The sequence below is a fragment of the Cetorhinus maximus genome, chromosome 5, assembly GCF_964194155.1.
Source record: "Cetorhinus maximus chromosome 5, sCetMax3.hap1.1, whole genome shotgun sequence".
Lineage (NCBI taxonomy): Eukaryota > Metazoa > Chordata > Chondrichthyes > Lamniformes > Cetorhinidae > Cetorhinus > Cetorhinus maximus.
Window position 1 is genome coordinate 123,731,076 of NC_135883.1, and position 15,153 is coordinate 123,746,228.

General features: G+C 44.8%; 1 protein-coding gene across 3 annotated transcripts in view; it reads left to right on the forward strand.

The window, feature by feature from the left end:
• Positions 1-15,153, forward strand: part of ube3d (ubiquitin protein ligase E3D) — a 206,234-nt gene that overhangs the window by 14,553 nt on the left and 176,528 nt on the right. For all 3 annotated transcript variants that reach the window (XM_078542447.1, XM_078542448.1, XM_078542446.1), the window contains exon 5: positions 1,539-1,608. In XM_078542447.1, coding sequence (XP_078398573.1) covers positions 1,539-1,608 — 70 coding nt within the window. The remainder of the gene's footprint in view (positions 1-1,538; positions 1,609-15,153) is intronic.

The following is a 15,153-nucleotide window of genomic DNA, read 5'->3' on the forward strand; positions in this document are numbered from 1 at the left end:
GGGCGTTGCTGGCTCAGCCGGCATTTATTGCCCACCCCCTATTTAAGCATCAACCACACTGCTTTGGGCCTGGAGTCACATGTCGATCAGGTAAGGATGGCAGATTTCCTTCCCTAATGGACATTAGTGAACCAGATGGGTTTTTAGGATAATCCGCAATGGTTTCACCGTCATCAATAGACTATTAACTCCAGATTTTTATTGGATTCAAATTCCACTGTCTAGTATGACACCAAAATGACTGTATGTGTGGTTGGAAGCTCATCTCACGGTAGTTATAGCACTCAAGTTGCAAAGAGTCTGGTTCAGCCTCAGACAGGGAAGGGCAGAGAGCGGTGTTTGTGACAGGGACCAAGGTTTGGCCTTCCCAACATTTAATTGGAGAAATTTCTGCTCATCCAGTACTGGATGCCGGACAAGCATTTGATGTAGCGATGGTGGAGGAATTGAGAGAGGCAGTAGTATGGTAGAGCTACGTGTCGTCATTGTACATACGGAAACTGACGCTGTGTTTTCAGGGTCTTTGCAGGGGTCATGTAAATGTTGCTGGATAATGAATAATAATTAAAACCCTGCCTGATGTTCCATTTCATTAGCCCAGGGTCTGTGACCAGTTGTAGTACTCTTGGGATTAACATATCTTTTAACACCAGTTATGTTTCTTCGCTTTATTATAATAAACTGTTTTTCTGGATACAACCATAGGCTGAGCAGATAATATTAGGAGTTGAGGTTCAACCCATGGCATCGGCAATTTATTGTAAGCGGGATAAAGCAAATATTTAGCAATAAAAACTATTTTTGAACATAATTTTATTAAGGAATCCATAACTTATCAGATGTTAAAATGTTATTTTTTGATGATTTGTTTTTGGGATTTGTTATAGCTTTCCACAAGCTAACAGTACCTACTTGCCTTGCAGCATAAAAAATAAAATGGGTAATAATTGAGATTTTAAAATATTTTACCTTAGTAGATTGATATTTTTTCCCAGTCTGGGAAAGGAGTAAACCTGATAAGCATTGATATGCATACATTATACGTCTCCTGTGTTTTTTATATTTTGCTTTAATTTAATGTGCCCGTTAATAATGCCTTTTGGCCTAATAATGATTGTCCTGATCATGGGTTATAGTTCCATTCAGAATCCTATTGAGACAACCAATTAAAAGTAAGGCTGCATATCTTCATTTCCCTTGGAGGCCTCTGAAAAGCTTTCTGACAGCTACAGCTGGCTGGACGCAGTGTTTTTCTGTGATTGGTCAGCGGAAATGTAACAGAATGGGCCAAACCCATTTATCCCCTTTTTGTAGCTCAAGGCCGAAATGTGTCAGTTATGTATCTTCTTCCACCTTTAGTGGCCCAGTTGGCAGCTGACAAAGATCCCCAGCTGAGGCAATGAGCCTTGAGGGATTTTGAAATAACACTCTGATTTGGAGTCATGTGATTGACTGCAGGGACATTTCTGTTTAATGTTAGGTCAAAAATGAATGTCTTGTTCAGAATGGTCACCTTGTTCACTTTTGGTTTCTTGCAGATTCCAAGAGAAAATAATACAGTAGTTTGCACGCGCTGTAGGAAGGTGCTGGGAGATGTGACTTCATCAGGTATGATGTGCTCTTACTGCTCTATGATACTTCAGACCATAGTGTATAGCTATGTTAGTGCCATATTTGCATATGCCCCCTCTCTTTAGTTTCCCCCTTTCTCCTGACCTAATTTTTCTCCTTTTGCCATTCCACTTTGTCTTTCATTCCATTGTTGTGTCTGCCTCCGTAAACTTGCTTTATTTTTATCTCTATTTCTGCCTTGCTTTCTTCCTTCTCCTTGTTTAGCTCTTTCTTTCTGTGCTTCCCATTCCGCTACTTTCTCAATTATTGTCTGCAGCCTCCATTTGGCCTGTTTGCTGCTGAAGAGTTTGGAGGTGCACTGAAAGTCCATGCTAATGTCTGTAGTTGGAGGGGCAGTGTCATGTGTTAATTCCAAAGTAGAGTCATATTCAACTCGAAACGTTAACTCTGTTTCTCCATCCACAGATACTGCCAGTTCTGCTGAGTATTTCCAGCACTTTCTGTTTTAATTTCACATATTTGCCTGTCAGGTTCCAGGTGGGAGTTGATTACATGGTTAGATAATGAAAGGCCTGAACTACACTTTACCCACAGTAAAACTGTATGTGGCTCAGGACACAGGACTTGCCCACCTCTGCAATAGGTGTCTATTTTGGGATCTAGTTATAAATTGAGCTCAAAAACCTGGATGGAAAGTCTGATATAATGGTCTATGCAAAATTAGTTTTTACTGAGTGGAGACTGATAGCACAGAATGTCTCTTTGATATTCAGGCTTGTCAAAAGGGCCCAAAGGCCTCCCATCAGACTCCCAGGCAGGCCATGTGGCCCACTCCCACACTCCCTTCCCCCCACCAGCCCTTCCGAGTACTCCCAGAACTTCATTCCAAGGTTAGGGTATGGTGCCTTTGCTAGAGTCTCAGGCTTGCCTGCCCCAACCCACGCTTGTTAATTCCTAGCTCACTACCTGTTTCTGATCTGAGCCAGGTTTTCTATTGCAGCAGGTGGGGAAAAAAAAGTTTAGTCTAAGCATTCATGGATCTATGGAGGGATCAGGAACCATATCAGATAGGGATTGACATTTCGAATCACAGAATCTTATAGCAGAAAAAGAGGTCATTCAGCCCAACATGCTTGTGCCAACTCTTTGAAAAAACTGTCCAATTGAGTCCCATAACCAGCTTTTTCCCTATAACACTATACATTAGTCCTCTTCAAGAATATGTCCGATTGTCATTTGCAAGTTCCCATGGGATCTGCTTTCACCACCCTTTCAAGTAACGTGTTCCAGACTTTAGCGACCCTCTGTGGAAAAAAAATCTCCTCATTTCCTCTATAATTTATTACCAATTATTTAAAATCACTTGTTAGAAAGTTTGCTCGACTTGTGTAAGAGTAACATGCTGTCTTGTGGCGTAAGTGATAAGACTAGTCCACATGGTTTACTGTGTCCACGTATGGACGTGCTACTCAGGACACACAAACGTGATGTCCCATTATTATCTATGACTGGCTCTGCACAACATGAATTGATCAAATTGTTGAGTGAGTTTCTACAACTAGCTCTGTGTGCGTTTTCCACAAATATGGTGAAAAATTACTTCATGAAGACTATACGTGACTTGCATATTGACAGCAATGCGTGTCTTTGTGCTTGTTCAACATTCCGAGCCTATTCCCTAATGTGCTGCTCGAGGAAGCCATAGACATTTACCCTGTGGCACTATATCATGGCAATCTAGATGCCCTGCAATTCTCTGAATCTGTATTCATTGATCTTATGACCTTAGCAACTCGTGCAGTTGAGTTTAGCTTTAATGACACGATACATGCCCAAATAAATGGTGGTCGTGGTGAGCTGAACTCTTGAACAGTTGCAGTCCCTGTGGTGTAAATACACCCACAGTGCTATTAGGGAGGGAGTTCCAGGATTTTGACCCAGCGACAGTGAAGGAAAGATGATATATTTCCAAGTCAGGACGGTGAGTGGCTTGGAGGGGAACTTCCAGGTGGTGTGTTCCCATATACCTGCTAACCTTGTCCTTCGAGATGGTAATGGCTGTGGGTTTGGAAGGTGCTGCCCAAGGAACCTTGCTGAGTTTCTGCAGTGCACCTTGTAGATGGTACACACTGCTGCCACTGTTTGTTGGTAGTGGAGGGAGTGAATGTTTGTGGATGTGGTGCCAATCAAGCGGGCTGCTTTGTCCTGGATGGTGTTGAGCTTCTTGATTGTTGTTGGAGCGATCACCTCTAAGTCCAGGTCTCGCTAACATTTTCGTCAGTTTTCATGAGAAAAGTGTTTTTGATGGAATGACCCCTAGACTCCTGCTCCTTGCATATTTCTGATATGTAGACGATACATTTGCTATATTTGAATCTGCAGCTGCATGTAAGAATTTCCTTGCATACCTTAATATGCTCCACCCTGTGCTTTGAAATGGAGCAGTCTAATGAGCTCCCTTTCCTTGACGTGCTAGTTGAGAAATCTACTAATTGGCTCTCTACTACTGTTTACCATAAGCCTACCTTCACTGGTCAGTATACGCGTTAGGATTCTTACAGTTCCATGTGCTATAAGATTGACCTTATCGGCAATCTCGCAAATAGGGCCCAAGCCATTTGCTCACCGTGCAAGCTTGATGCTGAAATAGGGCGCATCAAAACTATTCTGCGGGATTATGCTACCCTGATCAAATCATTGCTCGCTGTGTATTGCATATACTCAGGAATGGGCCTAAGATCGGAACTTTTCAATTTGATAAGTGGACAGTCTACCTCATAGGGTAAGGTATCTCAAATGTTTGAGCAACAGATGAAGCCAGCCGTTTCATGCTGCTACTATGCAGTAGCGACGTGAGTGGTATTTCCCACTAACAGGATGCTGCGGTCAAGCTAAAAAGACATCTGTGTACCACAAAAATGTGTAATGTGATATATGAATTTCAGAGCTGGTGCGATGCCAGGTATGTAGGCTGTACATCCCAATGACTGGCAGATCGTATAAAACAGCACATCCCTTCCGGTGTTCGCAATAGGCAGAGTACTGACCGTACATTTGAAAAAGAGCGCGGAGCTTGAAGGGAGGTCATTTGAAAAAGAGCGCGGAGCTTGAAAATAAAAGGAGGGGAAGCTGAAGAGGAGTGGCCAGTGTGTGAGTGGCCCAGTGAAGGAGTGGAGCTTTGAGGCTTTGGCTCGAGAGGCTTTGAGGCTTTGGCTCGAGAGGCTTCGACGAGCAGAGACTGAGTACGAGCTTGCTCCCAGTGGGGTAAGGCCGGGTAAGTTCCTTTAATTAAATTAGGTGTAGGTAATGGAGGCAGCAGTTAGGGCAGTCGAGTGCTCCGAATGCAGCATGTGGGAAGTCTGGGACAGCACAATTGTCCCTGATGACTACACCTGCAAAAGGTGCATCCAGCTGCAGCTCCTGACAAACCGAGTTAGGGAACTGGAGCTGGAGCTGGATGAACTTCAGATCATTCGGGAGGCAGAGGCAGTAATAGACAGGAGTTTCAGGGAGACAGTCACCCCTAAAAGTCAGGAGGCAGACAGCTGGGTGACTGTCAGGAGAAGGAAGGGGAATAGACAGAAAGAGCAGAGCACCCCTGTGGCCGTTCCCATCAACAATAGGTATACCATTTTGGATACTGTTGTTGGGGACGACCTACCAGGGACAAGTTGTAGTGGTCGCGTCTCTGGCACCGAGGCTGGACCCTCAGCTCAGAAAGGAGGGAGGAAAAAGAGGAGAGCAGTAGTGATAGGGGATTCGATAGTTAGGGGGACAGATAAGAGGTTCTGTGGGAGAGATCGAGAATCCCGGATGGTCTGTTGCCTCCCTGGTGCCAGGGTCCGCGATATCTCGGATCGAGTTCTCAGTATTCTCAGGAGGGAGGGTGATTAGCCAGATGTCGTGGTCCATGTAGGGACCAATGACGTGGATAGGAAGGAGGAGGAGGTCCTGCAAAGAGAGTTTAGGGAGTTAGGTGCAAAGTTGAAGGACAGGACCTCCAGGGTTGCGATCTCAGGAGTGCTACCCATGCCACGTGCTAGTGAGGCTAGAAATAGGAGGATAATGCAGCTAAATACGTGGCTAAGGAGATGGTGCAGGAGGGAGGGCTTCATGTTTCTGGACAATTGGGCTCTGTTCCAGGGAAGGTGGGACCTGTTCCGACGGGACGGTTTGCACCTGAACTGGAGGGGGACTAACATCCTTGCGGGTAGGTTTGTTAGTGCTGCTCCGGGGGGGTTTAAACTAGATTTGCAGGGGGAGGGGAACCAGAGTGTTAGAGCAGATAGTGAGGTGGAGGAGGATAAAGGTCAAGCGAGGAATGCATGTATAGACAGAAATCAAAGGTTTGTACGTGACAGAAATGTTCTCAGGTGCATCTATTTCAATGCAAGGAGTATTGTCGGAAAGGCAGATGAGCTTAGGGCATGGATTGGCACGTGGGATTACGACATTATTGCTATTAGTGAGACTTGGTTGCAGGAGGGGCAGGACTGGCAGCTCAATGTTCCGGAGTTCCGTTGTTTCAGACGTGATATAGGGGGAAGGGATGTAAGAGGGAGGAGTGGCATTACTAGTCAGGGAAAATATCACAGCTGTGCATAAGCAGGACAGCCCGGAGGGCTCGTCTACAGAGGCCATATGGGTGGAGCTGAGGAATGGGAAAGGTGTGACCATACTAATAGGGTTGTATTATAGACCGCCAAATAGTCAGAGAAAATTGGAGGAGCAAATCTGTAGAGAGATAGCAGACCGATGTAAGAAACAGAAAGTTGTGATAGTAGGAGATTTTAACTTTCCACATATTGACTGGGACTCCCATACTGTAAAAGGGCTGGATGGCTTGGAGTTTGTCAAATGTGTTCAGGAGAGTTTTCTAAATCAATATATAGAGATACCAACAAGAGAGGATGCAATACTTGATCTCCTATTAGGGAACCAGACAGGTCAGGTGACAGAAGTATGTGTAGGCGAACATTTTGGGTCCAGTGACCACAATGCCATTAGTTTTAAGTTATTTATGGATAAGGATAGGTCTGGTCCTCAAGTTGAGATTCTAAATTGGAGAAAGGCCAATTTTGTGGAAATGAGAAAGGATCTAGGAAGAGTGGATTGGGATAAGTTGTTTTCTGGCAAGGATGGGTTCAGTAAGTGGAAGGCATTCAAGGACGAAATTTTGAGAGTGCAGAGTTTGCATGTTCCTGTCAGGATTAAAGGCAAAGTTAACAGGCATAGGGAACCTTGGTTTTCAAGGGATATTGGCGATCTGGTTAAGAAGAAGAGAGAGGTGTATAGCAGGTATAGGCAACAAGGAGCAAATGAGGTACTTGTAGAGTATAGAAAATGTAAGAAAATACTTAAGAAGGAAATCAGGAAGGCAAAAAGAAGACATGAGGTTGCTTTGGCAGATAATGTGAAGGTAAACCCGAAGGGTTTCTACAAGTATATTAAGAGTAAAAGAATAGTAAGGGACACAATTGGTCCCCTTGAAGATCAGAGTGGTCATATATGTGTGGAGCCTCACGAGATGGGGGAGATCTTAAACAGTTTTTTTGCATCAGTATTTACTCAGGAAACTGGCATAGTGTATAAGGAAGGAAGGGAAACAAGCAGTAGTGTCATGGAACATATAGAGATTAAAGAGGAGGAGGTGCTTGCTGCCTTACAGCGAATAAAGGTAGATAAATCCCCCGGGCCTGACATGATATTCCCTCGGACCTTGAGGGAGACTAGTGTAGAAATTGTAGGGGCCCTGGCAGAAATATTAAAAATGTCCTTAGCCACGGGTGAGGTGCCGGAGGATTGGAGGGTAGCTCATGTTGTTCCGTTGTTTAAAAAAGGCTCCAAAAGTAAACAGGTAATTACAGATCAGTGAGCCTGACGTCAGTAGTAGGTAAATTATTGGAAGGTATTCTGAGAGATCGGATATACAATTATTTGGACAGCCAAGGTCTGATTAAGGATAGTCAGCATGGCTTTGTGCGTGGTAGGTCGTGTTTAACGAACCTTGTAGAGTTTTTCGAGGAGGTTACCAAGAAAGTAGATGAAGGAAAAGCTGTGGATGTTGTCTACATGGACTTTAGTAAGGCCTTTGACAAGGTCCCACATGGGAGGTTAGTTCAGAAGGTTCAGACACTTGGTATCCAGGGAGAAGTTGTAAACTGGATTTGAAATTGGCTGTGTGGGAGAAGACAGAGAGTGGTAGTGGATGATTGCTTCTCAGACTGGAGGTCTGTGACTAGTGGTGTGCCTCAGGGATCTGTGCTGGGACCATTGTTGTTTGTTGTTTATATCAATGATTTGGATGATAATGTGGTAAATTGGATCAGCAAGTTTGCTGATGACACTAAGATTGGAGGCGTTGTGGACAGCGAGGAAGGCTTTCAAAGCTTGCAGAGGGATCTGGACCAACTGGAAAAATGGGCCAGAAAATGGCAGATGGAATTTAATGCAGAAAAGTGTGAGGTGTTGCATTTTGGAAGGACAGACCAAAGTAGGACATACACAGTAAATGGTAGGGCACTGAGGAGTGCGGAGGAACAAAGGGATCTGGGAGTTCAGATACAGAATTCCCTGGAAGTGATGTCACAGGTAGACAGGGTTGTAAAGAAAGCTTTTGGCATACTGGCCTTCATGAATCAAAGTATCGAGTTTAGGAGTTGGGATGTTATGGTGAGGTTGTATAAGACATTGGTGAGGCCAACTTTGGAGTATTGTGTGCAGTTCTGGTCGCCTAACTACAGGAAGGATATCAGTAAGATTGAGCGAGTGCAGAGAAGATTTACTAGGATGTTGCCAGGTCTTAAGGAGTTGAGTTACAGGGAAAGATTAAACAGGTTAGGACTTTATTCCTTGGAGCGTAGAAGAATGAGGGGAGATTTGAAAGAAGTTTGTAAAATTATGAGGGGCATAGACAGAGTGAATGCGAGTAGGCTCTTTCCACTTAGATTAGGAGAGATAAACACGAGAGGACATGGCTTTAGGGTGAAAGGGGAAAGGTTTAGGGGGAACATTAGGGGGAACTTCTTCACTAAGAGAGTGGTGAGAGTGTGGAACGAGCTACCATCTGATGTGGTAAATGCGGGCTCACTCTTAAGTTTTAAAAATAAATTGGATAGATACCTGGATGGGAGAGGTCTGGAGGGCTATGGACTAGGTGCAGGTCAATGGGACTAGTGCAATAATATTTCGGCACAGACTAGAAGGGCCGAATGGCCTGTTTTCTGTGCTGTAGTGTTCTATGGTTCTATGGTTCTACTCAACCAGCCCGTGCTTACAAAATTCAAAACATAATGTCTAATGTTAGATGTGATTCTGTGATTGGACAGCACTTGTTGAACAATCCCAAGTGTACCAAAAATTATACTAACAACCAATTTGAAATTGTCATTCAGACTCGCAATGTGGCTCACTTTCGCTTGCTAGAAGCTACATATATCCATATGCAGGGACTGGTATTCTGCAGGCAAAAGGAACATTTTTTAATTCATTTCCGGGATGTGGGCGTCGCTGGCTAGTCCAGCATTTATTGCCCATCCCTAATTGCCCTTGAGAGAGGTGGTGAGCTGCACTCTTGAACAGCTGCAGTTCCTTTGATGTAGGTACACTCACAGTGCTATTAGGGAGGGAGTTCCAGGATTTTGACCCAGCGACAGTGAAGGAAAGATGATATATTTCCAAGTCAGGACAGTGAGTGGCTTGGAAGGGAACTTCCAGGTGGTGTGTTCCCATATACCTGCTAACCTTGTCCTTCGAGATGGTAATGGCCGTGGGTTTGCCTAAGGAACCTTGCTGAGTTTCTGCAGTGCACCTTGTAGATGGTACACACTGCTGCCACTGTTCGTTGGTGGTGGAGGGAGTGAATGTTTGTGGATGTGATGCCAATCAAGCGGGCTGCTTTGTCCTGGATGGTGTTGAGCTTCTTGAGTGTTGTTGGAGCTGCATTCATCCATGCAGTGGAGAGTATTCCATCACACTCCTGACTTGTGCCTTGTAGATGGTGGGCAGGCTTTGGGAAGTCAGGAGGTGAGTTACTCATCACACGATTCCTGGCCTCTGACCTGCTCTTGTAGCCACAGTTTTTATATGGCTAGCCCAGTTCAGTTTCTGGTCAATGGTAACCCCCAGGATGTTGATAGTAGGGGATAAGCAATGGTAATGCCATTGAATGTCATGGGGTGATGGTTAGAATCTCTCTTGGAGATGGTCATTGCCTGGCACTTATGTGGCCCAAATGTTACTTGCCACTTGTCAGCCCAAACCTGGATATTATCCAGGTCTTGCTGCATTTGGACATGGACTGCTTCAGTATCTGAAGAGTTGTGAATGGAGCTGAACATTGTGGAATCATCTGTGAACGTCCCCACTTCTGACCTTATAATGGAAGGAAGGTCATTGATGATGCAGCAACTCCTGCAGTAATGTCCTGGAGCTGAGATGACTGACATCCAACAACCACAACCATCTTCCTTTGTGCTAGGTGTGACTCCAACCAATGGAGAGTTTTCCCCGTGATTCCCATTGACTCCAGTTTTGCTAGGGCTCCTTGATGCCACACTCAGTCAAATGCTGCCTTGATGTCAAGGGCAGTCACTCTCATCTCACCTCGGGAGTTCAGCTCTTTCACCCATGTTTGAACCAAGGCTGTAATGAAGTCAGAAGCTGAGTGTCAGTGAGCAGGTTATTGCTAAGCAAGTGCCGCTTGATAGCACTGTTGATGACCCCTACCATTACTTTACTGATGATCATGAGTAGACTGATGGGGCGGTAATTGGCTGGATTGGATTTGTCCTTTTTGTGTACAGGACATACCTGGACAAGTTTCCACATAGCCGTTCAGATGCCAGTGTTGTAGCTGTACTAGAACAGTTTGGCTAAGGGCACGGAAATTTGTTGCCGGAATACTGTCAGGGCCCATAGCCTTTGCAGTATCCAGTGCCTTCAGCCGTTTCTTGATATCACGTGGAGTGAATTGAATTGACTGAAGCCCAGCATCTGTGGTGCTGGGGACCTCCGGAGGAGGCCGAGATGGATCGTCTACTCGGCACTTCTGGCTGAAGAATCTTGCAAATGCTCCAGCCTTATCTTTTGCACTGATTTGCTGGGCTCCTCCATCATTGAGGATGGGGATATTTGTGGAGCCTCCTCCAGTGAGTTGTTTAATTGTCCACCACCATTCACAACTGGATGTGGCAGGACTGTGAGCTTATATCTGATCCATTGGTTGTGGGATCACTTAGCTCTGTCTATCAGATGCTGCTTTTACTGTTTGGCATGCATGTAGCCCTGTGTTGTAACTTCACCAGGTTGACACCTCATTTTTAGGTATGCCTGCTGCTGCTCCTGGCATGCCCTTCTGCACTCTTCATTGAACCAGGGTTGATCCCCTGGCTTGGTGGTAATGGTAGAGTGGGGGATATCCCAGGCCATGAGGTTACAGATTGTGGTGGAGTGCAATTCTGCTGCTGCTGATGGTCCACAGCGTCTCATGGTTGCCCAGCCTTGAGTGCTAGATGTGTTTGAAATCCATCCCATTTAGCACTGTGTTTGTGCCACACAACATGATGGAGGGTATCCTCAATGTGAAGACAGGACTTTGTCTCCACAAGGACTGTGCAATGGTCACTCCTACCTATACGGCCATGGACAGATGCTTCTGCAGCAGACAGGTTGGTGAGGATGAGATCAAGTATGTTTTTCCCTCTTGTTGGTTCCTTCACCACCTGCTGTGGATGCAGGTTAGCAGCCATATCCTTTAGGATTTGGCCAGCTGGGCCTGTGATGGTGCTACGGAGCCACCTTCGGTGATGGGCATTGAAGTCCCCACCCAGAGCACATTCTGTGCCCTTGCTACCCTCAGTGCTTCCTCCAGGCGGTGTTCAACATGGAGGAGCAGTGATCCATCAGCTGAGGGAGGGCGGTACATGGTAATCAGTAGGAGGTTTCCTTGCCCATGTTTGACCCGATGCCATGAGACTTCATGGGGACCGGAGCCGATGTTGAGGACTCCCAAGGCAACTCCCTCCCGACTGTATACCACTGTGCCGCCACCTCTGCTGGGTTCGTCCTGCAGGTGGGACAGGGCATAGCCAGGGATGGTGATGGTGGAGTCTGGAACATCGCCTGTAAGGTATGATTCCATGAGGATGACTATGTCAGGCTGTTGCTTGACTAGTCTGTGAGACAGCTCTCCCAATTTTGGCACAAGCCCCCAGATGTTAGCCAGGAGGACTTTGCAGGGTTGATGGAGCTGTATTTGCCATTGTCGTTTCCAGTGCCTAGGTCAGTGCCTTGTGGTCTGTCTGATTTCATTCCTTTTTATTGAGTTTTTCGTAGTTTGATATGACTGAGTGGCTTGCTAGACCATTTCAGAGGGCATTTAAGAGTCAACCACATTACTGTGGGCCTGGAGTCACGTGTAGGTCAGACATGCCCAAAAGGGACATTAGTGAATCAGATGGATTTTTTACGACAATTGGCAATGCCTCCCTGGTCATCATTAGACTTTTAATTCCAGATTTTTATTGAGTTCAAATTCCACCATCTACTGTAGTGGGATTAGCAGCTGGGTCTCTGGATTACCAGTCCAGTGACAATACCACTCTATCATTGCCTCTCCATGTCTAGGCCTTGTGCCTTTTTTGAATTAAACAAAAGCGTGGGGTACAATAGTTCCCTGGTGCATTCTGCATGGCATTGTCTCAACCAGTCAGAGTTGACTTGCCCACCAGTCAGTATCCTTTTCTCATGCAGTGTAAAGTGTCGCTCCCTTTGAAATTTGGCATTCTTGTGTATGCCCTGGTGAGTGAAAGTTGAAAAGCTTTGATAGCATGCCTCTCTTTTTCAGCAATACTCACGTTTTGTACTACCAAGTGACTACTAATGCATTTGCAATTTCCTCTTCTGTTTTTTAATGCTCTGGGGTGGAAATGATCAGGTCCTGAAGATTTTTTTTTGTCTTAAGCCTTGTTATTTTCTGCATTATCAACAAATTAACTCCAACAAGTTCCTTCCCTTGCCTTATTTTTGTAGTGGTGGTGTTTTGTCCTCATCCTGTGAAACAGATACAAAGTTTTCAGTGAACAAGTTTGTCATTGCTTTATTATCCAGCATAGTCTCGGCCACATCTTTCTTTAAAAGGTCCACATTCACCTGCAGCACATTTTCTGTTTTTTTGTTAGCCTTGATAGCCCCAGGCAGTTTTTTTTCCCATCCCTTTTTGTATCGTTAATTTCCTTTGTTGCTTTTTATACCTCTCCCAGTCTGCTGGATGAACATAGAGATACATAGAATCTAATAAGAGGTACAAAAAGGGAATATGAAGAGAAACATGCTGGAGATATCAAAGCTGACAGCAAAAATTTGACTGAAAATTAGAAGCGTTCTGCTGCTTTACAATGTTTTAATCCATAGCTGCATAAGTGCCAGCTCTTCATTATTTTTAACAGTGAGGTTAGGTTGAGATGGTTCTGGGTTTGAAGTCTTCATCCGCATATGATAATTTGTAGAATGAATTCAATTATATAGCTTGGCAGTCTTGGTCATGCTTTCAAAACGAAAGTCAATTACTCACCGCTGTGTCCAGAGGCTTATTTAGTGTAGGAGTGGATTGCACCACTGAGAGAAGGGATGAACCATCTTACTTGGAATGATTAGAATCATGTTAGCTCACATGCTAAAGCCCACTTGGGCCTGATTTTAACTCTGTACGTGAATGGTTTTTGAGCGAGTTAAAATCCCATCCCCTGTGTCCCCGAGAAGCAACCTGAATAGGTATCGGGTACACAGAAAAGTCCTGCGGATAAGGTAAATCAGGAAACCTTGTTGCCACTGGGATCTGTATCCCGTGCAGGGCAGGGATGCGGACCTAACTAGTAAGTAGAAATCTAAGGCAGGCCAGTCCCTCTTGCATTTTTCCGGGACTGGGTAGGGTTGGGTGCAGTATGCGGGATTTGTGAGGAATGCGACGTATTTAGAGGAGGTGTTGTGACGCAGTCAGTAGTGCCCCTGCCCCTGAGCCAGAAGCTCCGGTTTCGAGTCCTACTCCAGGACTTGATTGCCACAGAAGGTGTGTTCATGATGTGGCCAAACAGATTGATTATCAACTTGTAAATCCTTCTGATATGCCTATGGCAGGCGGTAAGAGCGGTAGAGTTTCCTGGTCAGTGATGCTTGATGTGGAGTGGCGCTCGGCAAGCTATAGCCTTTAGTGACAGGCTGGTGACCTGTTCCACGATAAAAGCTAGGCATGGAAAGAAACATAAGCAAAGGACCAAGTCTAATGTAATAAAACCAAAATACTGCGGATGCCAGAAATCTGAAATAAAAACAGAAAATGCTGGAAAAACTCAGCTGGTCTGGCAGCACCTGTGGAGCGAGAAACAAGAGTTAACGTTTCGAGTCCATATGACTTCTATGGAGCTAAGTCTAATGTATTTAGTGTATCTTTTTAATACACCCACTTTTAATTCCTATACTCCACTTCTAAAACTAGACATTTTTATTTCAAGAAGATAAATTTTTGTTCCGGACTAAATTTGACCTTATGGTAAATAAAGTAAATGCTACTGAAAGTTACACTGTGAACATGTGCATCTGACAATTTCTGCACTCCCTGCAAGGAGGCAGATTCTCTCTAGTTGCAAACCATATATTTGCTTCAGTAACTAGATCTGATCTATGCTGAGGCAAAGGTGGCAGAGAGAAATGTTTTATTCTACTTGTCACTATCAGTCGTGTTCTGTAGAGTTGATGTCTATCTTGTGATGGAATATTATAGGACTCTGTCGGGAAACCCCTTTGCTTTTCCCATCTTCCACCTCCATAAACTTGAATTCACTCAAAACACCTGGTGTGAATTAGGATATAGGCAAGTCCCATTCACTTATCACCTTCTCACTTATCTTAATGGGCTCCTGATCCAGCAACCTTGTTTTCAAACCTTTCCATGGCCTCGCCAACCTCTACACCCCCCCCTGTCTCTGTAAACTCCCTCAACCTGACAACCCTCCAAGTTCTCTGCGATCCTCCAATTTTTGGAGGATCTTGCACATCTCATTGATTCAGTTGTGGTGGCCAGGCCTTTAGTGACCTCGGCCCTAAGTTCTGGAATTCTCTCTCTGAACTTCCCTTTCTCTTGTCTTCTCTCTCATCCCCTTTTAAGATGTTCCTTAAAACCTATTCCCACCTGATCTATTATTCCATTCTGTGGCTGTGTCAAAATTTGTTAATACTTTTGTAAAGTGCCTTAGGGCATTTTACTGTGTTAAAAGTAGTATATCAATACAAGTTGTTGATGTGGACTACATAGAGTTGAAGGGTTAGAATGCCAGTGGACATTATGTAGTTTCCTGTCCTCCAGACCAAAGAGGTGCTCAAAATCATGAGGGGTGCAGACAGTGAGAAACTGTTCCCATTGGCAGAAGGGTTAAGAACCGGAGGACACTGATTTAAAGTGAATGGCAAAAGAAGCAGGGGCAACATGAGGAAAAACCTTTTTATGCAGCGAGTGTGTAGGGTCTGTTATGCATTGAGAGTGTAGTGGAGGTAGATTCAGTCATAACTTTTAAAAGAGTATTGGAT